Consider the following 24,282-nt stretch of genomic DNA (forward strand, 5'->3'; position numbering starts at 1 on the left):
TGAAGCCTACTTGGGACCCATGGGGTCAGTGGCATGCAAGGGCAGGTCCAGCACTCCGGAAAACCAAGGTGCTAAGCATGACAAAGGGCATAAGGAATAAGTCATCCTTATTTATTGGAATGAAACATAAAGATGGCAGTGATGTGAGCTGGGGGCAGTAGCCTGTGGTGGGGCATTGCTTGGTGAAAGGGGCAGGCTTCCTTATGGAATATTGAGTAGTAAAAGGGGTCTCATAAAACCATTGCTGCAGCAGCATGACTCCCAATGATTTTGGTTTTCAAAATATTCCCTATATGTGACCAATACCTTTCTGGGCCTCAGGATATTTTTCTTATTTTTAGCCTGTAATATTGAAAGAGTATTTATGCAGGGGTCCTCAAACTGCGGCCCGCAGGCCACATGAGTTGGTGTGATTGTTTTTGTTCCCATTTTTTTTACTTCAAAATAAGATATGTGCAGTGTGCATAGGAATTTGTTCATAGTTTTTTTTCTTTTTTTTTTTTGTAGATACAAGAGTCTCACTGTACCACCCTTGGTAGAGTGCCGTGGCGTCACACGGCTCACAGCGACCTCCAAATCCTGGGCTTAAGCGATTCTCTTGCCTCAGCCTCCCGAGCAGCTGGGACTACAGGCACCCACCACAACGCCCGGCTATTTTTTTGTTGCAGTTTGGCCAGGGCTGGGTTTGAACCCGACCCTCAGCATATGGGGCCGGCGCCCTACTCACTGAGCCACAGGCGCCGCCCTGTTCATAGTTTTTTTTGTTGTTTTTGTCGCTGTTGTTTTTGCAGTTTTTGGCTGGGGCTGAGTTTGAACCCACCACCTCTGGCATATGAGGCCGGCACCCTACTCCTTTGAGCCACAGGCGCCGCTGTTCATAGTTTTTTTTTTTATTAAACTATAGTCCAGCCCTCCAACAGTCTGAGGGACAGTAAATTGGCCCTGTTTAAAAAGTTTGAGGACGCCTGGTATAGAGTGACCCAAAGTCACCCATAAAGTCTAAAGTTGCCATACATAGGGAAAATAGGAAATTATAGCTAAATGTACCTTTCTTTACAAAATAGTCATTATAAAAGTTGACAAAGAGGTAGCCAACATGTAGAAAATATTTTGTAAATATTTTTTTTTGTGTGTGTGTGTGTGTGTGTGTGTGGTTTTTGGCCAGGGCTGGGATTGAACCCACCACCTCCGGCATAAGGAACCAGCGCCCTACCCCTTTGAGCCACAGGTGCTGCTCCATATTTTGTAAATAAAGTTACATTTAGCTATAATTTCCCATTTTCTCTATCTGCTGACTTTATGGGTAACTTTTAGGATACACTGTAGTTCTGGTCAGTGGTCACATTATAGGACACACTAAATTTACCATTTTGTGAACAGAGAAAGTGTTAAGGCTGCCTGTGAAAGAAGTAACAGGCGCCAAATAAATGTCCAGAGCACCATCATTCTTAAGCCATTTTTTGTCCCAAGCTGCTTTTCCCCCTGTTCTACTTTTCAGTCAATCTTTTAAAACTGATGACAGAGTTTGTAGGCTAATATGAAAGTTTGGTTCTTTCCATTTATATCTTGCTAAAGTTTTTGAATTTTTCCAACAGAGAAACAGGGGCCGGCAGAAGTAATGCCCTTTTGTGCTTGACTGTGATATTGTAATGTTACAGAAGTACATTTCTTTTATAATCAAAAACAAAGATAAAACCTTATTTAAAAGCATAAATATTTTCTTTCAAGTTTATTGAACTGATCTTCCAGTTTAATCTCTTGATTTTACTTAAGAAATCAAATAGACCCCATGATTGTATTAATGTACACAGCTATAATTTAATAAACAGTAAAGAAATCAAATAGATATGCATACCATCGTTTTAGTCCCTAAGACTCTCACAGAATGATTTTTAATAAACACAACCTCATTCAAAATGGTTTTTCTTTTTCTTTTCCTGTATTATATGGGATTGACGGCTTCTAAAATTTGGCCATTTTCAAGCCAGGACAATAAATGACATTGGGGCCACTGAGTGGAACATTATAGAAAACAATGGTTCTTGATATCTTTTTTTTACATTATTTTCAGAAATATGTGTCCCAAAAAAATCTTGAGTTCAGTTTGCCTGTGATACCTTTGGCAGAATTGCCAGACACCACCCAAACTACTCTCACTCTCATTTCCAGAGGAAAAGCCTCCTGTGGCCTGTAACTGGGAGCCACAGAAAATCACAGCAGCCCTGAGAACAGGGAGGTTCAGATATGGGCTGTGTCTCAGGCTATCCTGGCCTCTCTTCTCCCTGTGAGCCTCACTGGATATCTATTCACCCTGCCCTCTACCAGCTTCCACTGCTTTCCTGCTGGTTTTCACTGCTTGCACAAGGGAGGAGGAAGGGTTCCTTCTAACCCTTTTCAGGCAGACTTTAGGTGCCTGTTGAGCTATTAGCATAAGGGATCAGTATCTAGAAATCTTGTATTACTCCAAGTTGAACAGTTTAATATTTAGTCATTTTAATTTAAAATCGAGACCCCATTGAGATAACTACATCAGTATTTATGACTATAGCCTTCTTACAAGGGGTCTATCCAACTTTGAAATGCCAAAGCACGACCTTTTGTTCCTTAGTTCAAGGGATCCTCTTGCCTTCGCCTCCTGAGTAGCTGGAAGTACAAGCATGTGCCACCATGCTGGCTTTTTTTTTGAGACAGACTCTCATTATGTCACCCTTACAGCAACCTCAAACTCTTGGGCTGAAGCAATTCTCTTGCCTCAGCCTCCCTAGTAGCTGAGACTATTTTGTTTATTTGTGTTTAGCACGCCCAGGCTGGATTTGAACCCGCCAGCCCGGTGCATGTGGCCAGCGCCCTAACCACTGAGCTATGGGCACTCTCTGGGCTTGTTTTTTCTATTTTTAGTACAGACAGGGTCTCATGCTCAAGCTGGTCTCAAACTCCTGATCTCAAGCATTCCACCAAACTTAGCCTCCTAGAGTGCTAGGATACTGGCACAAGCCACTGCACCAGTTAGGTGTTTTTGTAGAACAAGAGGTAAACTTACCTACCAAGCCTCGGTTAATTAGAATTATGCTGCCTGTTTCTGGTGATCATCAGGGAAGGATATTGTTTCTTATTTTATTCCTGAGGCTTTTGAGACTGAGTCTCGCTTTAGTGCCCAGTCTAGAGTGCCATGGTGTCAGTCTAGCTTATAGCAACCTTAAAGTCCAAAGTTGAAGTGATCCTCCTACCTCAACCTCCCAAATAGCTGGCACTATAGGTCCTTACCACAACACTTGGTTAATTTTTCTGTTTTTAGTTGCTCTTGCTTACGCTGGTCTCGAACTCCCGAGCTCATAGGATCTTCTTGCCTCCTGGGCCCCCCAGAGTGCTGGGATTTCAGGCTGCACATTACATTTTTTAATTAACTAATGTGCTCCTGCCAGATTTGGTGAGTGTCACATACCAGGCACATCCCTGGAGCATGCAACATTTCTGGCTGTTCAGATGCTACTGGAGCTGTATGTGGCGCTACAGGGGTGGATGTGGTAGGTCTATGGACCTGGAGCCCAGAGAGCCACCCAGGGCCCCTCCTACTCATAAAACTCTAGCTATTCACTCTACTCACCACCCATTCCCTTCCTTTTAATTTTCTCATTCCATTTGAAATTATGTATTTGTATACGTGTTTCATCTGCCTTGCCCAGTGGAATCTAAATTTTAGAAGGAAGAGCATCTGCCTGGTCCCTGCTGTGTCCTCAGTACCCAGTGGAGTGTGACACCAGTACATACTTGATAAATAATTGTTGAGGACAGGGATTACTTTCCTATCATTCAAACAGCTCTTTGTGAGCCAGGCCCTGTCCTGGAAGTGGGTATCCTTTTGCAACTTCCCTTTTTGGTGTTTTGCTTCAGAAGCTCCAAAGGGCTCCCGAAGGGCCTCATGCAAGATGCTTGCTTCTCTCTCCCAAGCCATTTTCCAGCAACTCTTCTCTTACCCAAATTCCCCAGAAAACAATAGTCCCTCTGCTCTTAAAACAGATCAAGTTTCTTCCTTACAGGGTTGGGTAGTTCTGTAAATTTTTTATGCCAGGCCTTAAGCCAAAACTCTCCATCAAATCAAACCATTTTCCAGACACCTTAGGAGAGTCCCTCCCACCAGCTGGGATTCATTGTCAAATAGTAAAACTTTGTTCTCTCTGTAAATATTTAATAGAACCTAAAATATTAATGTTCTCCAAGTTGCCACGGCCTCAGACTGTCTTGGGTGACAAAGCCCTTTCAATAATCATGTCCAATTAAGTGCACCAAATTCTCAAGGCCTCCCTTGTTTGCTTTTGACAGTCTCAAGCTGTTGCCCTGGGTAGAGTGCTATGGTGTCATAGCTCACAGCAACCTCAAACTCTTAGGCTCAAGCAATCCTCTTGCCTCAGTTTTTTTTTTTTTTTTCCTCAGAGTCTCATTTTGTTGCCCTGGGTAGAGTGCTGTAGCATCACAGCTCACAGCAACCTCACACTTGTGGGCTTAAGCAATTCTCTTGCCTCAGCCTCCCACATAGCTGGGACGATAGATGCCTGTCACAATGCCCAGCTATTTTTAGAGATAAAGTCTCACTCTGGCTCAGGCTGGTCTTGAACCTATGAGCTTAGGCAATCTACCCACCTCGGCCTCCCAGAGTTCTAGGATTATAGGTGTGAGCCATCTCGCCCGGCCCTCAGTTTTTCTATTTTAGTAGAGACGGGGGTGGGGGGTATGTGTCTAGTTTTTGCTCAGGCTGGTCTTGAACTCGTGAGCTCAAGCTATCCACCCATCTCAGCCTCCCAGATTTCTAGTATTACAGGCATGAGCCACCGCACCTGGCCTTTTTTTTTTTTTTTCCTTTTCTCACTCTTGCCCAGGCTAGACTGCTGTGTCTGCCTAGCTCACCCTAACCTCAAACTCCTGGGTTCAAATGATCCCCCTACCTCACCCTCCTGAGCAGCTGAGACTACAGGCACCCACCATAGCACCTGGCTAATTTTTCTTTTTTCTTTTAGAGACAGAGTTTCACTTTGTCACCCTCGGTAGAGTGCGGTGGCATCACAACTCACAGCAACCTCAAACTCTTGGGCTTAAACGATTCTCTTGCCTCAGCCTCCCGAGTAGCTGGGACTACAGGTGACCGCCACAACGCCCAGCTATTTTTTTGTTGCAGTTTGGCCAGGGCCGTGTTTGAACCTGCCACCCTCGGTATACAGGGCTGGTGCCCTGCCCACTGAGCCACAGGCACCACCCTAATTTTTCTATTTTTAGTAAAGATGGGGTCTTGCTCTTGTTCGGACTCATCTCAAACTCCTGAGCTCAAGCTATCCTCCCACCTCGGCCTCCTAGAGTGCTAGGATTACAGACATGAGCCACTGTGCCTGGCTGTCCTCTCTTGTTTATATAACCCACTTGGTTTTTGCTGCCATGTTAAACATCTCATGGCTCAGTCAGAAGTATTACTCTAGTACCAGGTGAGGGCCTGGCTTGGTCTGGCCATTTCTGGAAGGAAACTAGCCTTAGTTCAGCCCCTTTGCAAAGTGGCAGGATGGTGTTATTGCCCTGCCAGCATGTTCCTGAGTGCAAAGGTGAGGGACAAAAGCTCCTGGGTTGTCTTTCTTCCTCATCTCTTGATCCCTTTGGAGTCTTCTGTGGGATTGTCAGTGGGGGATCCAGGAGAGTGCCAAAGAGCCAGGATAGGTGGGCCAGAAGGTGGCTCCCATATTCTCAGAGGGTAGCAGGAGGAGGAAGAACCTTAAGATCCTGAGATAAGGTCAGTCTAGTATTTAACTGTGTTGGCTTGAGTCTCACAGAGGCAGAGATGTGCTAAGAGAATGTGCCCCCAGAGTTCACCTGGCCAGTGGTTAGAGTCTAAAACCATATTCATGTGTCTGGACAGACAGCCATGCCTGCAAGTGTGGAACACTGCAATCTAGCTGAACTGAGGACAGGGTCACCATTTGCAGTGCGTGGCCACGCCTCTTGAAGAGCCCCTTTAAAAGAATTGATGCTATGTTTTCAGGCCTCAACTGTGACTCTGTGGCCCCCTGCTGGACTTTCACTCAGCACTCACCTCTCTCCTTCGCCTCTTAAGCCTCTCCTAGGAGCTTCTGCAGAATAGCTTCTGCCTTAGGTATTTTTTTTTTTTTTTTTCTGTAGAGACAGAGTCTCACTTTATGGCCCTCAGTAGAGTGCCGTGGCCTCACACAGCTCACAGCAACCTCCAACTCCTGGGCTTAAGCGATTCTCTTGCCTCAGCCTCCCGAGTAGCTGGGACTACAGGCGCCCGCCACAACACCCGGCTATTTTTTGGTTGCAGTTTGGCCGGGGCCAGGCTTGAACCCGTCACCCTTGGTATATGGGACCGGCGCCTTACCAACTGAGCCACAGGCGCTGCCCCCTGCCTTAGGTATTGTTAATCAAGTCTACCAGTCTGCTTATAAAACTGGTTTCTAGTGGCTTTGGCATGAAAACCAGAGAAAGACCATGGGTTTTGGAATCTCTCTTCATAGGGTTGAATGGGCCCAGCTTCTCATATGCTTTAGGGTATGGCTTGAATTTTTAGTTTGCCACTAACAGGTTCCAAAGCTCTTATTTTTGAAGCTGTCTTGTTTCTATTTTGATTCTGGTAATCCAAATTGCAGTTTAGTGTTTCCACAGAAACAATTCAGTGATTGTTCGGCTTGCCAAGAACTGAATGACATAAAACATTCATGAAGTTTCTCAGAAAATGACAAGGTCAACTGTCCAGTGTCCCTGAGGAGGCTTTGGTTCTAGGTCCCTACAAATCCCGCAAATGTGAGGAAGTTTTATTAAAATTCTACACTCCTGTTTCCCTTCCAGCTAAATTCCTGAAGAACAACTCCTCAAACCCTGTTCAACCCAGATGAACACGTATCTGCCCACTGCACTGACATAGATGACACAGGTAGGAAGGTCTCTTCAGGCACTTTAGGGAGACAAGAATGCAGACAGGAGTGGATCATGTCACCAGGGAAATGAGTAGGCCCATGTGCCCACCCCCTGCTAATATGGGACTGGCATGCCAGAGGCTCAGTGCTTACCTACTTTACTAAATAGCTATTTTTCTACAGTGAGGAAAAGATCCTCATGCAAGGATTTCAGGATTAAATTACCTATTTGGTAAATCTGTATTTTCACATAAATGCTTTGCTTAAACAGAGACATACCTGTCACTCTGGCCAGGAAGAGCCTGAATTCTCCCTCCTATTTACCCCATCCCTACCCTATGCTGGGCCCTCATTCCAAAGGCCACAGTCTACCTCAGGTAGAATTGGAAAAAAAAAAAATCCTAATTCAGAGTCATCTAAAGTGAATCCCATTCACAGCAGCCACTTCTGCAAAGCCCTGCCTGGGGAGAGGCCAAGACTCTGACCAGTGAGCTCCTGAGAAACAGCTCTGTGCGACAGAGAGCATCCAGCCCCTAAGGATCCAGTGTGCTGAGAGAAGGCCTGTCCCTTGTTACGGTCTTGCTGGGCCCTCCTTTTGTGGTCCCTGGACTCCACTCTAGTTCCTAGAGGCTGTGGAGGTTGGGTCTAGGCAGGGACCTAGTGAGGAAAGCCCATGGCTAATTGATGATGAGGTTTAAAAAAAAATAAAAACGTTTAATTTTCTTTTTAACAAAAGTGATACATATAGGCTGCTGATAAACCAGAAAATACAAGCAAGAAAAAGCCTATAGCCCAATAACAGTTTTTTGCACATGTACTCATATATATATATATTCATAAACTTGGGGATTAATTGCCCTTTATTAAGTGCATTTTAAATTCTGAAGGAATTTTATTTATTTTTTTTTTAGACAGAGTCTCAAGCTGTCACCCTGGGTAGAGTACCGTGGCATCATAGCTCACAGCAACCTCCAACTCTTAGGCTTAAGCAATCCTCTTGCCTCAGCCTCCCAAGTAGCTGGGACTATAGGCACCCGCCACAGCACAGCTATTTTTTGGTTATAGTTGTCACTGTTGTTTGGCGGGCCCGGCTGGATTAGAATCCGCCAGCTGTGGTGTATGTGGCTGGAGCCCTAGCCACTTGAGCTACAGGTGCTGAGCCAAGAGTAATTTTAGATTTATGGAAAAGTTACAAAGATAGGTCATATACAACCTTCACCCAGCCTTTCCAATGTTAACATCTTACATAACTGTGGTACATTCATCAAAAGTAACAAACTGGTGGCGCTTGTGGCTCAGTGAGTAGGAACAAACTGGCAGTGCTTGTGGCTCAGTGAGTAGGAAGCCAGACCCATATACCCAGGGTGGCAGGTTCGAACCAGGCCCCGGCCAAACTGCAACAAAAAAATAGCCGGGCATTGTGGCACCTGTATTCGCAGCTACTTGGGAAGCTGAGACAAAAGAACGCCTAAAGCCCAAGAGCTGGAGGTTGCTGTAAGCTGTGATGCCATAGCACTCTACCGAGGGGAGATAAAATGAGATTCTGTCTCTTAAAAAAAAAAAAACCCAAAGGAACTGACATCAATGTATTAACTAAACTTCAGGCTGTATTTGGATTTTACCAGTTTTTCCAAGGTCCTCTTTGTTTGAGGATAGAATCCAGGATTCCACATGGCCTTTAATCATTGTGTCTCCTTTGTCTAGAGTGGTCTATGACAAGATTTTGAGTCTTTCTTTTTCATAGCCTTCACAGTCCTGAGTTCTGGCCAGGTATCCTATAGAATGTCCTCCAATCTGGGTTTGTCTGACATTTACCTCATAATCATAAGCTAGGGATTTGGATTTTGGTAAGAATACTAGGAAGGTGGGCAGCGCCTGTGGCCCAGTGGGTAGGGCGCCAGCCCCATATACCCAGGGTGGAGGGTTCGAACCCAGCCTCAGCCAAACTGCAACAAAAAATAGCCAGGCATTGTGGCAGGCACCTATAGTCCCAGCTACTCGGGAGGGTAAGGCAAGAGATCGCCTAAGCCCAGGAGTTAAGAGGTTTCTGTGAGCTGTGATAACACAGCACTCCACCAAGAGTGACAAAGTGAAACTCAGTCTAAAAAAAAAAATACTAGGAAGGTAAAGTACCCTTCTTGTGGCATCCCATCAGGGTGTGTGTGACATTCATATTACATCACCGGTGAGGTTAACGTTCATCATTTGATTAAAGCAGTATATGCTGGGTTTCTCCACTGTTAGTGACTTTTGTCTTTTCTTTTTTCTGTAGAGACAGAGTCTCACTTTGTCATCCTCAGTAGAGTGCCATAGTGTCACAGCTATCTCTAACTGCTGGGCTTAGGCAATTCTCTTGGCCTCAGCCTCCCAAGTAGCTGGGACTACAGGCACCTGCCATGACACCTGGCTATTTCTTGTTGCAGTTTGGCCCAGGCCAGGTCTGAACCTGCCACCCTCGGTACATGGGGCTGGTGCCCTACCCACTGAGCCACAGGCACTGCCCTGATTTTTCTCTTTTCCTAGTCCTTGGAAAAGAGTACTAAATCTAGTTCACCTAAAGAGTGTTAATGGGGTGGGTAGTGTGTGAGGAGGGATGAGAATTAAACTCCACCCCTTCTACAGTGGAGTATTCATTCACATCTATATATATTTGAAACATACTGTTTTGAGAACTTTTTTGAGTATTAATTATAGTCTTAGTCTGAAATCTCTCCATCAACAGCTGAGGATGCTGTAAACATTTTTTTCTCATTTGTTTCCATTCTTCCTGCTTCAGAAGAAACTGGACTCTTAAATCCACAGGTTGTGAATGCTCAGACACCTTCTGTAGGGACCTAGTGGTAGGTACCCTGGAAGAAGCTCTGATTAGCCTTGTCCTCCCCTCCAGCCCCAGGTAGGACGTGGCACGACTAGGAAGGAACCACACACCCACTGGGAAGGCCCTTCTGACCAAGTGGCTGGGATATATAGCTGCACTATAGTTCCTGGGGCACTGGAAGGTGGGCTGAGCTCTTCTAAGGACTAGATGTGCAGCTTCTACTTTTGTTAAAGGGTTGTTACTGGCTCCGCAGCCTGCCCTATGGCAGGGTCACTGGCCTAGAAGACAGCCTGGTGAGAAATCAGTCAAGATGTTGGGGCTTTCTCCCCAGCTCTTTGGTTTGCTCAGGTTTTGGGTCTTACAAATAGTCCTTTGTCAGCCTCCTCACCCTATCCTCCCTTCCTGATTAGCTCAGGAGATGGCACTTCTCTGAGATTCAGTTTCTGGGATACATCAAACCTTGCCCAATAGCTTATTAGGTTTCCCAAGAGAACAACATGGTGTTGAAATATTTGGCCAAATAATTCTGATGATGTCCTTTCTTTCTTTCTAGGGGTGGAGCTGGAGCTAGTAACCTTTTGCTACTATGCTGATCTCAGGAAGGCAACAGCCTGGCCCCTCTTTCACTCACAGCCCTGTCTTCCGCAGCAGGGTCATTGCCATTGGAAGCACCTATGGTCTCCAGGCTTGTAGTAGGATTGATGAGGCTTAGGTAGGAAGACAAGACTTACCTTTCCTTCTCCATTCCTTCTCATCTGAGGGCCAGGTAACTGGAGGTATGGGGTATGGTAGGGAGGGCTTATAGGAATGTCCTGTTAGGAGGGAGCCAGGGATCCTGCTAGCTCCTCTGATTCAACCAGGAGGTCTCTACAGAGGCCTCTGAGCTGGGCAGGGGCAGGGATGGCAGGATTGGAGGCAGGTCTAGATATGGGGAGGCCATGGGACCCATGCAGGGTAATAGGGAGCTCTCTGTACAAAGTATGCAAGGAGAGAAAAGTATGTAAGGGTGGCAGAGGGCCCAGGCCAAGGTCCAGTTGGACCCTGATTCCTCTGTGTAGGCTGATCTGGCCTAGGATGGGATGGACTGTTACCAGGGGTACACAAAGCCCACCCTGGTAGTAGTCCCTGTACCTTTTCAGAGGCCCATGGAAAAGAACACCAAGAGACAGAGACACAGCAGAAACCCACATCCCACCTAGCTTGGGTACTGGGTATATTGAATATCAATTTAAAAAATACATTCAAGGTATCAAGAAAAATCAAAGTCAACAATAGGAAATATATTAAAACAACAGAATTCAAAAACTGAGCTCTCAGCTCAAAAAGGGACACAACTGGAAATTTTAAAAAGGTGTGGTAATTCAGGTTTTGCCAACCCTTTGAAAAATGTGGCCCCTGACAACGACCATGGCTGCTTCTGCTCAGACTCCTTGATGGCAGCCTCCTGCTGTAAAGTATCACAGCTAAGATCAACTGTCCTTAATCCATGTGGTATTTAAAAGAGGTCATCAAATTATAGTCCTCTTCCAAGTCCAGAACAGTCTCAACTATATTATTATCATCAAAAGCCTGCTTCAGACTACCAGGGTCAGCATCCAATGCCTTCTGGGGGCTCTCATCCATAAGCAGAGCCCAAGCTTCCTCCTTGAAGGGTGAATCTTGGCAGCGACCACAAGCACGGTTTAGCTCATTTTCAAATTCTAGTTTTCCAGCTAATTCTTCAATAGTTCGGATACTTGTGTGGTCTTAAAAATAAGAACATTCAGCTTTACAATTCCAGTCAGAGGTTTCTGAAGACATTTCAGGCACAAATTAAGAACCATGAATGGAAAGGGTAGTCACTCTTCAGGTACTGTGCAAAGCTAGGCATTCCTTTCTCAGGGCAGGCAGGCTGCCAGAGTGAGTGCCAAATTCAGGTGGATATGGTGGTACCTCCTTTCAGGCCTGAGTATTTACGGAGTCCCAACTATCTGCCAGACCTCAAGGACTATGTGAGAGGACACAGAAATGCATATGCATGTCCTGGCTCTCAGGGAACTCCCTAACCTGCAGGGATGCCAGGACAATAGTGGAGGGGAAATAAAAAAAAAAAAGCCCACTGAGTGCCATGGCTCACGCCTATAATGCTAGCACTCTGGGAGGCTGAGGAGGGTGAACTGCTTCAGCTCAGGAGTTCCAAATCAGCCTGAGCAAGAAATATTTCTATCTCTTTTTTTTTTGTAGAGACAGAGTCTCACCTTATGGCCCTCGGTAGAGTGCCGTGGCGTCACACCGCTCACAGCAACCTCCAACTCCTGGGCTTAAGCGATTCTCCTGCCTCAGCCTCCTGAGTAGCTGGGACTACAGGCGCCCACCACAATGCCCGGCTATTTTTTGGTTGCAGTTTGGCCGGGGCCGAGTTTGAACCTGCCACCCTCGGTATATGGGGCCGGCGCCTCACCGACTGAGCCACAGGCGCTGCCCGAAATATTTCTATTTCTATACTACAAATAGAGAAAAACTAGCTGGGCATCGTGGCAGGTGCCTGTAGTCCCAGCTACTTGAGAAGCTGAGGCAGGAGGTTTTCTTGAGCCCAAGAGTTTGAAGTTGCTGTGAGCTATGATGATGCCACAGCACTCCACCCAGGGCAACAGAGTAAGACCTCTGTTTCAAAAAACAAACAACAACAAAAAAAAACCCAAGGTCTTTAGGGTAATCAAAATGCTGCCTACTGCTGGTGAGGGCCAAAAGATGGTATGCAGAGGCAATGACGACTTCAGTTCACCTACTAGAGCTATTGGAGAAAACTAAGTCCATTGAAGTCACAGGCTGGTGGAAGTTTTACTTTGTGGTCTTCCCTCATCAGGCCTCCTTTTTCTCTCCCATAACGTGGAGAACCTCCAAAGCCAACAGCTTTTAGGCATCACCCAAGGCTATAGTTCCCTTCATTAGGAGCTGTTTGTGCATTATGTAACATGAATCATTTAAAAATAGGACATATGTAGTTCAAAGTACAGATTTATATGTAGAAAAAAATCTCTGACACAATGTGTACTATACTATATTAACAACTGACTATCTCTGGGTGATGGAATTATAAGACTGCTTTTGGCTTCTAATCTTCTACTAACCTACCTTATCTGGACTACTCTCTCTCTTTGCCTATTTTCTGTTTCCTACAAATATGCTCAATCATCAAGGGTAGCCAACGTCCCTTGCCTTCATGAACTCACTATAACTAGACATTTATGAAATGACCTGATGTGGATGCATGACCTTGCTAAATTAGAAGTTCTTATGAGGGCAGGGCTCTGTGTGTTCAGTCTGCTGTGACCAAAACAAACCTATCAAATAAATAGATGATATCATAAATAAGAGAATTTTTTTAGAAATCTGAGACATTTGCTGACTCAAAGGCTAGCATAAAGGACCTATCCTACAGACTAGCTCTCTGTACTTACCAATCATGTCAAGCAGATCCTTTGTGACTTCTTGGCTAGAACTGTTGAGTGGCATGTTTGAGTCAACCTTCAAATCTCTTTCCATATCTTTCCTGCAGCCACCCAGGTGTGGAAAATAAAAGGTAGGGTACTTAGATACTCTTTCAAGAAAATACTGGAGGGAACTCAGATAATTTTAAAGACGAAAACTTACTAGTAACTTGAAATTGTCATTTATGTGATTAGAGGACAACCAGAAAATGCTAAATCAGTGAAAAAATTGATGAACAGTGTATCATGACTTACAAGCATCACAGAATACATTAATGTTTACAAATACTAACATAAATATTCGTGAAGTTTAATCAGTTAAATGGCTTTTAACCCTGTATATGGAGCAGCCAAGATGGCAGGACTTTGTCCTCCCTTCTCTAAGTCAAGGTGCCTGGGACAAGGCACTGTGAATTTACTTCGAAAAAGAAAAGGTCTAGAGCATACTTTAACCTGGTTATAATACAAAGGGGAGCAGAGGCAGGGATAAAGCCAGGAATAGAGCTCTGGCTTCAGTTCAGCCTCTCCCAAATAAGGGCAAAGGAGGTTATCAAAGCCCACAGTGTCCAGGTTCAAACATGAAAGTTAAAATGGAATTAAGGTTTTTGTTTTTATAGCATAAATAATGAAAGTTATTTTAAAATCGCATTATTTAACATTCATTATCCCTTTGGGTACTGCAAAGTAGTTTCCATGACTGGTTTGACATCCAGGATTGACAGCTAAGTCCTTCAACCCAGAAACAGATATAAAACATAACTATGCTTTCCAGCTAGATTCTAAAAGTCTATGAACTTACCAAATACCGTCATGGAAGCTGGACACAGTGGCTCATACCTGTAATCCTAGCATTCTGGGAGGCTGAGGAGGGTGGATTGCTTGAGCTCAGAAACCAGCCTGAGCAAGAGCAAGACCCTGGCTCTACTAAAAAAAAAAAAAAAAAGGAAAAAACATGCTGGTGTTGTGGCACACACCCGTAGTCCCAACTACTCAGAAGGCTGAGGCAAGAGGTTCACTTAAGCCCAAGAGTTTAGAGGTTGCTCTGAGGTAGGCTAATACCATGGCACTCAACCCAGGGTGACATAGCGAGACTGTGTCTCTCTAAACAATAACAACAACAAAAAACAACCAAACACAGTCATAGAACTCCCAAGTGGAGGCAAGAGCACTGCCATGAACTAAATCTAGGATCATCAACTTCTTTCCTAGAAATAAGAATCCTCTTAATTATAGCTATTAAATTATCAAATTATAATCACCTTAAACTTTCTTTTCTCCAGTTTTCCCCATCTCCTGCAGCTCTCCAAAACTGTCTTTCAGGTGCCAAAATGGAGGAATGGATCAGTACATTTTCTTTGCTGGTCAGAGGTTTTCTTTTGGGGCATAAAACATGTGGTTTTGCATTTACTGGGACAGGGTTTAATGCAAAGGTAAGGTTCTCATTCTCAAGAGGACATGGAACAGCAGCAAAAGGAGCAGTAGAAGAGCAGGCTGCCAATGGATGTCTTCTGCAGAGAAGCCTGTGCATGGGCAGTGAGAAGGAAAACGGAGCAGCATCCAGCTCCAGTCTCTGCTGGCTTGTGCACTCTTGGGAATGACTGACTCCTTCAAAGGCCCGGTCAATGGCTGCAGCCAACTCCTTTCTGCATCTTCTTAGTTTTTCAGACATTTTCCCTAAAAGTGACCATGTCTTTATATAATACATTGGAAATGCACAGAGCAAGCACAATTTTACAAATGAGGCTGTAAATTACCCCTGAATGGGGCATGGAGTGCTTGTCACCATTTCCTTGAGGTTAACCCTCAATATACACTATTATCAGGACACTCTCCCTCCACCCTCCAACCCTGTTTAGGCGGGTGTGACCCAAAGTTCTCAGGGAGATTTGGCAGGAGCCCCAGGACCGCCTGCCTCCGGTTGCGTGGCTGTGTGGCCCCTGCCCTACTGGATCCCTGGATCGGTAGTACAGCACTCACACCCGGCACCCACAGCCACCAGCAGGTAGAGGCCCCAGCCGTATCCTCCTCACGGAGCAACGGAGCAACGTAGCGACACTGTCACCCCCGCCAACGGTCATCGCACGCGCCTAGATCGCACGTGCCCCGACACCAGCGGCCACAACCCCCACCGATTAGGTTAAAGGTCAAGACAAAAAGCCCGCAGGACCATGTTCTTCGCGTGGCTGGGAGGAGGCCCTACCTACCTTGGGAGGCCACGGGACCTCAAGCTCCGCCCCTCAAGCTCCGCCTCATCCCAGGCCAGACGGTCCGGGCGGGGGCAGAGGCGGAAGCAAGGCAGGGGTGAGGCCCCGCCAAGATCCGGGGAGTGAAGAGCGAACCAGAAGGAAGGGCATCTGGGTCATACCAAACATTAAGTATCACTCCAAACCACATGAGCAAGAGCCCCATCCAGGCCTGACATCTCTACAAAGGTTCCTGTTCTCAAGCCAACATGGAGAGAAATGACTAGTTAAGATACAGTACCCAGCAGTTTTGTGTACAGGTTTCTAATACCTAATAAAAGTTCCTGATACTTAATAAAAGTTTCACACAATGTCTGTCTCAATTCATCAAGGACAGTGGGAGACACAACAGAACTTCTAGGCTCCACAGGAGGTTGAAGGGCAAGAGACTCCAACACTAAATATCTTCATTTGGGGGAAGAAAGCTGGAAATTCCATGACTCAAAGGAGAAATAGAAATGGGCTTCAGTGGCTAGTTTTTAGAAAATTATGAACCCATCTTAGTACATACAGCAAGGGTAAAGGGGACAAACCAAGTTTACTTGAGACTTGGTTTACTGTGGGCAGACTACTTGGGGAGCAGTATCAGCACCAGAAGCAGAAATCCAGGAGTTCGGGCAGTGCTGTGTGGGCTCTTCACAGCTGCACCACACTCAATGTGTTCCTCTCCATTCTTTGGAATCCATCAGACATACTCCTGAGCACCCCCACCCTACCCCACTTTTCAGCTTCACAGATTTTACAGAAATTTCTCACCACCTGTTTAAAAAGAAAAATAATTCAGCCTCTTGACATAACCCTTCCAAGCAAAGAGGGTCTTTTTTTTTCCTTCTGCTCATAAAAGAAGGGAATTTCCTTATCTGCTATTTAGACTGAACACAAGCAGTTTTCAGAATGTGAAAGATGTCCTCCTGAGGGACTGCACTGGTGCTGCAGGGTGGCCAAGCAATGTCAGTTGGTGTCCATGCTACAAGACTCATCATCCCCAAAGCCCTGCTGTGAACTGCTTGGTCTCGACCCTCCATCAGAGGAACCTGGAAAATTGCTGAGTGAAGGTGTCTTATAAGATTCATCATCTCGACGCTGGTAAAATAGCACATAAGCTGCTTTCGTCTAAAACACAAAAGGGGAAAGTCCATTTACTGGTTAGAAAAACAACCCATTTTCTCCAGCTTTTCTTTCATTGTTCAAAATTCTCAGGGATCTGCCATTTTTCCCTATATATCTCTACACAGAGGCTGGCTTGTGCTGCCCCTGCCAGGGGATGAGGGGAAGGCAGATGCTCTGACACAGAACCCTAAGAAGAGCTGAGTTTCTCATTTACAGAGGGTATCAGAAGGAATGGCAGCCAACTCTATCACACCTAGCTTTCACTGTCACCTCAGGATGATGAAATAACCAACTAGTCAGATAATAAACTTCCTAGCATTAATCTGCTAAGGCAAGAGGAAGAACCAGGTATCCAGGGCTACTCACCACTATCTGATCCTCAGAGGCCAGGGACACACTGCTATCATCAAAGTAATACCATTTCCCATTCAGTTTGTTCTTTGCATATGCAGTATCTGTCAAGTCAACAAAGAAAATAGTCCAGCAGTCACTGGGCAATTAATTTGACCAGCTTATTAGGTTTTCACTGAACGAACAGCCAAAACAACAACAACAACAACCAAAAAAAACCCTCAAAAACAAAACCCTGAAATCAAAAATAATTTATAGTTTTTGTCTTAACAACCAAAACTCTTTTTTTCTAATCTATTCCTTCAATAGACAAGCGTTGTGGCGGGCGCCTGTGGTCCCAGCTACTCGGGAGGCTGAGGTAAGAGAATCACCTAAGCCCAGGAGTTGGAGGTTGCTGTGAGCTGTGTAATGCCATGACACTCTACAGAGGGTGATAAGGTGGGACTCTGTCTCTACAAAAAAAACAAACAACAACAAAAAGAAAACAATAAAGGCCGGGCGCCCATAGCCATATACACCAAAGGTGGCGGGTTCAAACCTGGCCAGGGCCAGCTAACCAACAATGACAACTACAACAAAAAATAGCCAGGTGTTGTGGCAGGCACCTATAGTGCCAACTACTTAGGAGGTTGAGGGAAGAGAATCACTTGAGCCCAAGAGTTGAGGTTGCTGTAAGCTGTGACGCCACAGCACTCTACCCAGGGTGACACAGTGAGACTCTCTCTCCAAAAAAAAAAAAAAAAAATTAATACATTTGACCAGTATTCATCAACACAGATATCAAAATTAAATTTGGGAAAAAAAAAACAAGTGGTAGGCCAGGTGTGGTTGCACACACCTGTAATCCTAGCACTCTGGAAGGCAGACGCAGGATCCCTAGAGTTCAGAAGTTGGAGACCAGGGTGAGCAAGAGTGAGACCCCATCTGTACTAAAAATAGAAAAATTATCTGGGTTGCTTGGAAGGTTGAGGCAGAAGAATCGCTTGAACCCAGGAGTCTAAAAATAGAAAAATTAGCTGGGTTGCTTGGAAGGTTAAGACAGAAGGATCACTTGAAGCCAGGAGTGTGAGGCTGCTGTGTGCTAGGCTGACACCACAGCACTCTAGTGTGGGCAACAGAATGAGACTTATCTCCACAAAAAAGCAAGTGGTGGAACAGAGAGCTATGATCAGATACCACTAAAAAACACTTCAGTAGGGCTTCAATTTTCATGCAGGGACAATTTTTTATTTCCCAGCCTCTCCTACAGCTATATATAGCCATGTAACCAACTTTATAGCCAATGAGATGTATGCAGAGGAGCTGAGGGGATCTCTGTTTAAAGCAAAGGTTGTCTCTTTTTTCCTCTTTTCCTGATAGCATGGAAAGTAAACTAACAGTTGTAGACAGAATAGCCATCTGGAGCCAGGCAGTGATACATTAAGTGGAAGGCAGAGGAGGAAGGGGGATGGGGGGCAGATCACAGTATATGGCACACCTCTTGGGGGTGGGACACAATTATAAGAGGAACTTTACCTAACAAGATTTTTTGTCTTATTTTTGAGTCAAGAGTCACACTCTGTCGCCCTGGGCAGAGTGCCGTCACATCATAGCTTATGCAACCTCAATCTCTTAGGCTCAGGTAATCCTCATGCCTCAGCTTCCTGAATAGCTGGGACTACTGTGCTCCTACCCACCATAATCTCTGGCTAGTTTTTCACCGAATTTTTCTATTTTTTGTAGACATTGGGTCTCGCTCTTGCTCAGGCTGGTCTTGAACTCTTTCTTGAGCTCAAGCAACCTGCCTGTCTCAGTCTCCCAGAGTGCTAGGATTACAGGCCATCACACCTGGCCAATTTTGTTCATTACAGATGATACAATTTGGTTTCCCTTAACATACCATGGGAATCTCCCAACATTATTACTCATTTTTTGATGTGGCTTTGTATTTTTCCACCAAGTAGATGGGACAGAATTGCCAACTGTTGGTCACCAATACTATTAGACTTTTCACAGTTAGATTCCCAGAGGTAGGATTACTGAATTAAAGAATATGAAAATTGAATTAAAAAGAACAGAGGAGAAGGGTATCAAAAAGTCTGAAGCCTTGCCAAACAACAATGATAACTTCAACCAAAAAATAGCTGGGCCTTGTGGTGGGCACCTGTAGTCCCAGCTACTTGGGAGGCTGAGGCAAGAGAATTGCTTAAGCCCAAGAATTTGAGGTTGCTATGAGCTGTGACAACACGGCACTCTACTGAGGGTGACATAGTAAGACTCTGTCTCCAACAAAAGAAAATAATAAAAGTCTGAAGCCTAATGCCTATGGAACTATATAAGTGCTTATAGCAATGCCTGGCAAACAGGGAAAGACTGATAAGAGTGAGTGGCCAAGGGCATTTCTTTTATTTTTTTTTTTGTTGCAGTTTGGCCAGGGCTGGGTTTGAACCCGCCACCCTCGGTATATGGGGCCGGCGCCCTGCTCACTGAGCCACAGGCGCCGCTCCCCCAAGGGCATTTCAATATCACAGAAGTAGATGCCAATACTTACAGTGACCAACTCCCATGGCTCCGTAATGGTTGGACACAGCAATGAGGTCATACACGTAGGGCCTTGCTGACAGGTCACAGACAAACTCAGACATGTTCAATGCTCTAGCATAAAACACAAAAATAGCTCTTAAATATGTTAAATGCAGAGAAAGGAGTCAGAATAATTCAGCAACCACTTTTATGCAAAGGGCCAGAATACAAGGAGGCACTCAAACTATCTTGAGAATGAATAAATGAACAGACCATGATAAAAGGGATGCTAGGGTCTGTGTTTTAACCACTAACATATTCAGGCCAGAATAAATGATGAGAAAACGGTCTGAAGACAGACAAAGAAGGCTTCAATAACTATGCAGAAATATCTATTCCTAATAGAAGTATAATTAGTACCACAGTAATTTAAACTAAATCCCAAAACAGGCCCCAGAAAGCTTTCCCCCCAACATTTGGGGGTCTAGTTGTTGGGGTTTTTTACTTTATTTATTTATTTTAGTTTTTTTGAGACAGAGTTTCACTCTATTGCCCTGGTGTTGAGTATTGTGCTGTCATAGTTCACAGCAACCTCAAATTCTTAGGCTCAAGTGATCCTCTTGGCTCAGCCTCCCATGTAGCTGGGACTACAGGCTTCTACCCCAAAACCCAGCTAGTTTTTTCTATTTTTAGTAGAAACAGGGTCTCACTCTTACTCAGGTTGGTCTTGAACTCCTGAGTGCTGGCAATCCACCCACCTCAGCCTTCCAGAGTGCTAGGATTACAGGCATAAGCCACCATCCCCAGCCTAGCATTTTGTTTTAAAAATTTCAAGCATACAGAAAAGTTAAAAGAATTTTACAACAAATACTAATATTACCCACCACCTAGATTCTCCCACTAACACAGCTATACTTCATAGATCTATCCATTCCCCCCACAAAGCATTTCAAAACCTGCATTTTATGGGCAACTCCTATCTTACTGACTTACTTCCCATGTCTCAGTTACAGTTGGAATCCTGGGGCCTGAGCGAGCATGAGCAGCCAGCTAGTCTCAGTCCCCACCCCAGGAACAGGACCATGGCAGGTCTGCACCCCCACCTGCAGCCCCAGTAACACGATTCTCCTTGGAGCTTCCTCTCTGGGTGGCTTCCCCCCTGCTACAGAAGTACCATGCTGAGGCCATGCCTCCTGCAAGCAATGAGGGACAGTTACTTGGCCTCATAAACGTTTGAGGTGGACCACCAGAATTTTGGGCAAGGACCATAAGTCAAACTTCTTTGTGGCCTGCTGATGCTTCTTATAGTTAGGACAATACCTTGGCCTGAGGGACTGAAGAGAAGCAGCAGAAAATGGCAGAGGACAAGCAGCACCCTGAGCCTGGGTAGTACTTCTGCTAGAGAGTCTTTTGCCCCAAAGATGGGAGGAAGGAGAGGAGAGGGGGACAACAGTCAAGAGCTCAGAGCTCAGCAACACACATCCTAATTCGGAAAAATTTTTCGTGGCAAACCTCTCAGCCAATCAGTCCAGATTTCCTGCCTACCAGTCCAGTTTTCCTAACACTGCAGTCACAGGAACCCACCTGACTGGGAATTCCACAACTGTGTCAAGCTTATCCCTCCAGTATCTGTTGTAAGAGAAACGTTTGAGGTGGACCACCAGAATTTTGGGCAAGGACCATAAGTCAAACTTCTTTGTGGCCTGCTGATGCTTCTTACAGTTGGGACAATACCTGAAGAGAAAAGAAAAACCAACACTTAGCCAGGGAGGCAAGCAATTAATGCCACCTGGGCACTCAGTCCTACAACAGCTACCATTCTTTCAGGCAGCTCTCAATGCCACTGCTTTAGGGCAGGGGCTTGCCTTCAAAAACAGGGTGATGGGGCGGCGCCTGTGGCTCAGTGAGTAGGGCGCCGGCCCCATATGCCGAGGGTGGCGGGTTCAAACCCGGCCCCGGCCAAAAACTGCAACAAAAAGAAAAAATAGCCAGGCGTTGTGGCGGGCGCCTGTAGTCCCAGCTACTCGGGAGGCTGAGGCAAGAGAATCGCGTAAGCCCAAGAGTTAGAGGTTGCTGTGAGCCGTGTGACTCCACGGCACTCTACCCGAGGGCGGTACAGTGAGACTCTGTCTCTACAAAAAAAAAAAAAAACAAAACAGGGTGATGGCTTTAGAGGTCTGGAAACCATAACTCACATAGAGAACTATGTTGTAGGTTTGGCCATGTGAAAAAAATGACATGTCCAAATACAAAGGTTTGTTTTTTTTTTCCCTTAATTGTTGAGGATTCATTGAGAGTTCAAAGAAACATGTTACATTGATTGCATTTGTTAGGTCAAGTCCCTCATACAAAGGGTTTTTGTGTGCAAAGATGGCCCTCGTACATCTCATAGTCCTGGTGACATGTGCCTCTAAAAAGAGTGGGGAGCTGCATACCAGGGGTCATGCTCCCCAAGGGTCTCCATAGTGGTGAAGAGCTCGATGCAATCTCTCAGGGCCACTGTGGTCTTCTTCTTCTTTTGAGGCTGTAACATGCTCACATGCTTCTCATAGATCTGTGAGAAACAAAGCACTCAGTTCTGGACAAACAGATCTTGCTGGATCAACACACAGAGGGCTATAGAAGCTCTCCTGCTTGAAATACAGTGTATTTTCTGGAGACTCTGAAAATAAATTGACATAATCTTTTTTTTGTTTTGAGAGACAGTCTTACTTTGTCACCCCCAATAGAGTGCTATCACGTCATAGCTCACAGCAAACTCAAATTCTTGGGCTCAAGCGATCCTCTTGCCTCAGCCTCCTGAGTAGATAGGACTATAGGCACCCACCACAAGGCCCAGCTAGTTTGTTGTTCTTTTTTTTAAAGAAACAGGGTCTTGCTCTTGCTCAGGCTGTTCTCCAACTCCTAAGCTCAGATGATCCACCAGCCTCAGCCTCCCAGAGTGCTAGAATTACACGCGTGAGGCACCGCACCAGGCCTTTTTTTTTTTTTTTTTTTTTTTTAAAGACAGGGTCTCACTTGCTCACCCTGGATAAAGTCCCACGCCATCGCAGATCACAGCAACCTCAAACTCTTTGATTCAAGAGAGTCTCTTGCCTCAGCCTTCCAGATAGTTCAGACTAAAGGCACCCACCATAACACCAGCTATTTTTTAAAGACAGGGTCTTGCACTTGCTCAGGTTGGTCTTGAACTCGTGAGCTCAAGCAATCCACCTGCCTCAGCCTCCCAAGTACTGGGATTATAAGCATGAGCCACCATGCCGGACTAAAAATCTTAAAAGTTTTTTTGTTTTGTTTTGTTTTCGAGAAACATCCTCACTCTCTTCCCCCAAGCTAGAGTGCTGTGAGGTGACTAATACCACCCTGGGCTAATTTTTCTATTTTTAATAGAAATGAGATCTCAGGTGGCACCCATAGCTCAGTGAGTAGGATGCCGGCCACAAACTCCAAGGGTGGCAGGTTTGAACCTGGCGCAAGCCAGCTAAAATAATAATGACATCAGCAACAAAAAAAGCCAGGCATTCTGGCAGGCGCCTGCAGTCCGAGCTACTTGGGAGGCTGAGGCAAGAGAATTGCTTAAACCCAAGAGCTTGAGGTTTCTGTGAGCTGTCATGCCACAGCACTCTACCCAAGGTAACAAAGTGAGGCTCTTGTCTCAAAAAAAAAAAAAAAGAAAAAGAAAAAAGGAAAAAAAAAAAAAACAAATGGGATCTTGTTTTTTTTCTTTTGAGACAGAGTCTCAGTTTGTTGCCTTTGTAGAGTGCCATACTGTCATACCTCACAGCAAACTCAAACCCTTGGGCTCAAGTGATCCTTTTGACAAAGCCTCCGAAATAGCTGGGACTGTAGGCAACTACTACAAAGCCTGACTATTTTTAGAGATGGGGTCTTGCTTTGGTACAGGCTGGTCTCGAACTCCTGAGCTCAAACAATCCACCTCCTTTGGCTTCCCAGAGTGTGGGGTCTCGCTCTTGCTCAGGCTTTTCTCAAATTCCTAAGCTCAAGAGATCATCTCAGGGCAGTGCCAGCAGTTCAGTGGGTAGGCCACCGGCCACATAACACTGAGGCTGGCAGGTTTGAACCTAGTCCGGGCCAGCTAGAAAAATGAAAACTGCAACAACAAAAATAGGGTGGTGCCCGTAGCTCAGTCAGCAGGGCACAGGCCACATACGCATAGGGTGGCGAGTTTGAACCTGGCCCAGGCCTGCTAAGCAACAATGACAACTGCAACCAAAAAATAGCCAGGTGTTGTGGCAGGAGCCTGTAGTCCCAGCTACTTGGGAGGCTGAGGCAAGATAATCACTTAAGCCAAAGAGTTTGAGGTTGCTGAGAGTTGTGACGACACAACACTCTACCCAGGGCGACAGCTTGAGACTCTGTCTCAAAAAAAAAAAAAAAAAAAAAAAAGCCAGGCATTATGGCAGGTGCCTGTAGTCCCAGCTACTTGGGAGGTTGAGGCAAGAGAATCACTTAAGCCCAAGCGTTTGGGGTTTCTGTGAGCTATGACGCCACAGCACTCTACCAAGGGTGACAGCTTAAGACTATGTCTCAAAAAAAAAGAGAGAGCAATCCTCTTGCCTCTAGCTTCGATATTAGGCTGAGCCTCCACACCCAGCCCTCAAAAAGGTTTGTTTTTTTTGTTTTTGACACAAAGTCTCACTATGTCGCCCTCAGTAGAGTACCGTGGCGTCACAGCTCAAAGCAACCTCAAACTCTTAGGCTTAAGTGATTCTCTTGCCTCAGCCTCCCAAGTGGCTAGGACTACAGGCACCTGCCATACACCCATCTATTTTTGTTGTTGTTGTTGTTGTAATTGTCATTGTTGTTTGGCAGGCCTGGGCTGGGTTTGAACCCACCAGCTCTGGAGTAAGTGGCTGGCA

The 24,282-nt window shown here is 45.4% G+C and overlaps 2 protein-coding genes across 6 annotated transcripts in view; both read right to left on the reverse strand.

Moving 5' to 3' along the window:
• Positions 1-10,899: 10,899 nt before the first annotated feature.
• C8H3orf62 (chromosome 8 C3orf62 homolog) lies at positions 10,900-15,689 on the reverse strand. Of its 2 annotated transcripts, none has more exons than XM_053599143.1 (3): positions 14,456-15,689; positions 13,167-13,258; positions 10,900-11,471 (listed from the first exon to the last, which is right to left on the reverse strand). In XM_053599143.1, exons 1-3 carry the CDS (start codon positions 14,899-14,901, stop codon positions 11,206-11,208), a joined length of 804 nt encoding a protein of 267 aa, XP_053455118.1. In that variant the 5' UTR covers positions 14,902-15,689; the 3' UTR covers positions 10,900-11,205. The 2 variants fall into 2 exon arrangements, 1 of the variants encoding a protein (XP_053455118.1); XR_008381578.1 differs by having other exon boundaries at positions 11,415-11,471; positions 13,167-14,120; positions 14,456-14,595.
• Positions 15,690-15,951: 262 nt separating this feature from the next.
• Positions 15,952-24,282, reverse strand: part of USP4 (ubiquitin specific peptidase 4) — a 71,889-nt gene continuing 63,558 nt past the window's right edge. For all 4 annotated transcript variants that reach the window (XM_053599138.1, XM_053599141.1, XM_053599140.1 and 1 more), the window contains 5 exons: positions 21,838-21,956; positions 20,987-21,136; positions 19,431-19,534; positions 16,916-17,004; positions 15,952-16,552 (listed from right to left, as the gene is read on the reverse strand). In XM_053599138.1, coding sequence (XP_053455113.1) covers positions 16,391-16,552; positions 16,916-17,004; positions 19,431-19,534; positions 20,987-21,136; positions 21,838-21,956 — 624 coding nt within the window. In that variant the 3' untranslated portion in view covers positions 15,952-16,390. The remainder of the gene's footprint in view (positions 16,553-16,915; positions 17,005-19,430; positions 19,535-20,986; positions 21,137-21,837; positions 21,957-24,282) is intronic.

This window comes from Nycticebus coucang, chromosome 8 (assembly GCF_027406575.1).
Source record: "Nycticebus coucang isolate mNycCou1 chromosome 8, mNycCou1.pri, whole genome shotgun sequence".
Classification (NCBI taxonomy): Eukaryota; Metazoa; Chordata; class Mammalia; order Primates; family Lorisidae; genus Nycticebus; species Nycticebus coucang.

Excerpts from the sequence above, each read along its gene's own strand:
- C8H3orf62 (XM_053599143.1), bottom strand. The coding sequence starts at position 14,901 with ATGTATTATATAAAGACATGGTCACTTTTAGGGAAAATGTCTGAAAAA. Across the intron at positions 13,259-14,455 it reads TGGAGAAAAGAAAGTTTAAG|GAAAGATATGGAAAGAGATT; the intron begins GTGATTATAATT and ends GGGTGGCTGCAG. Across the intron at positions 11,472-13,166 it reads GGATCTGCTTGACATGATTG|ACCACACAAGTATCCGAACT; the intron begins GTAAGTACAGAG and ends CTTATTTTTAAG.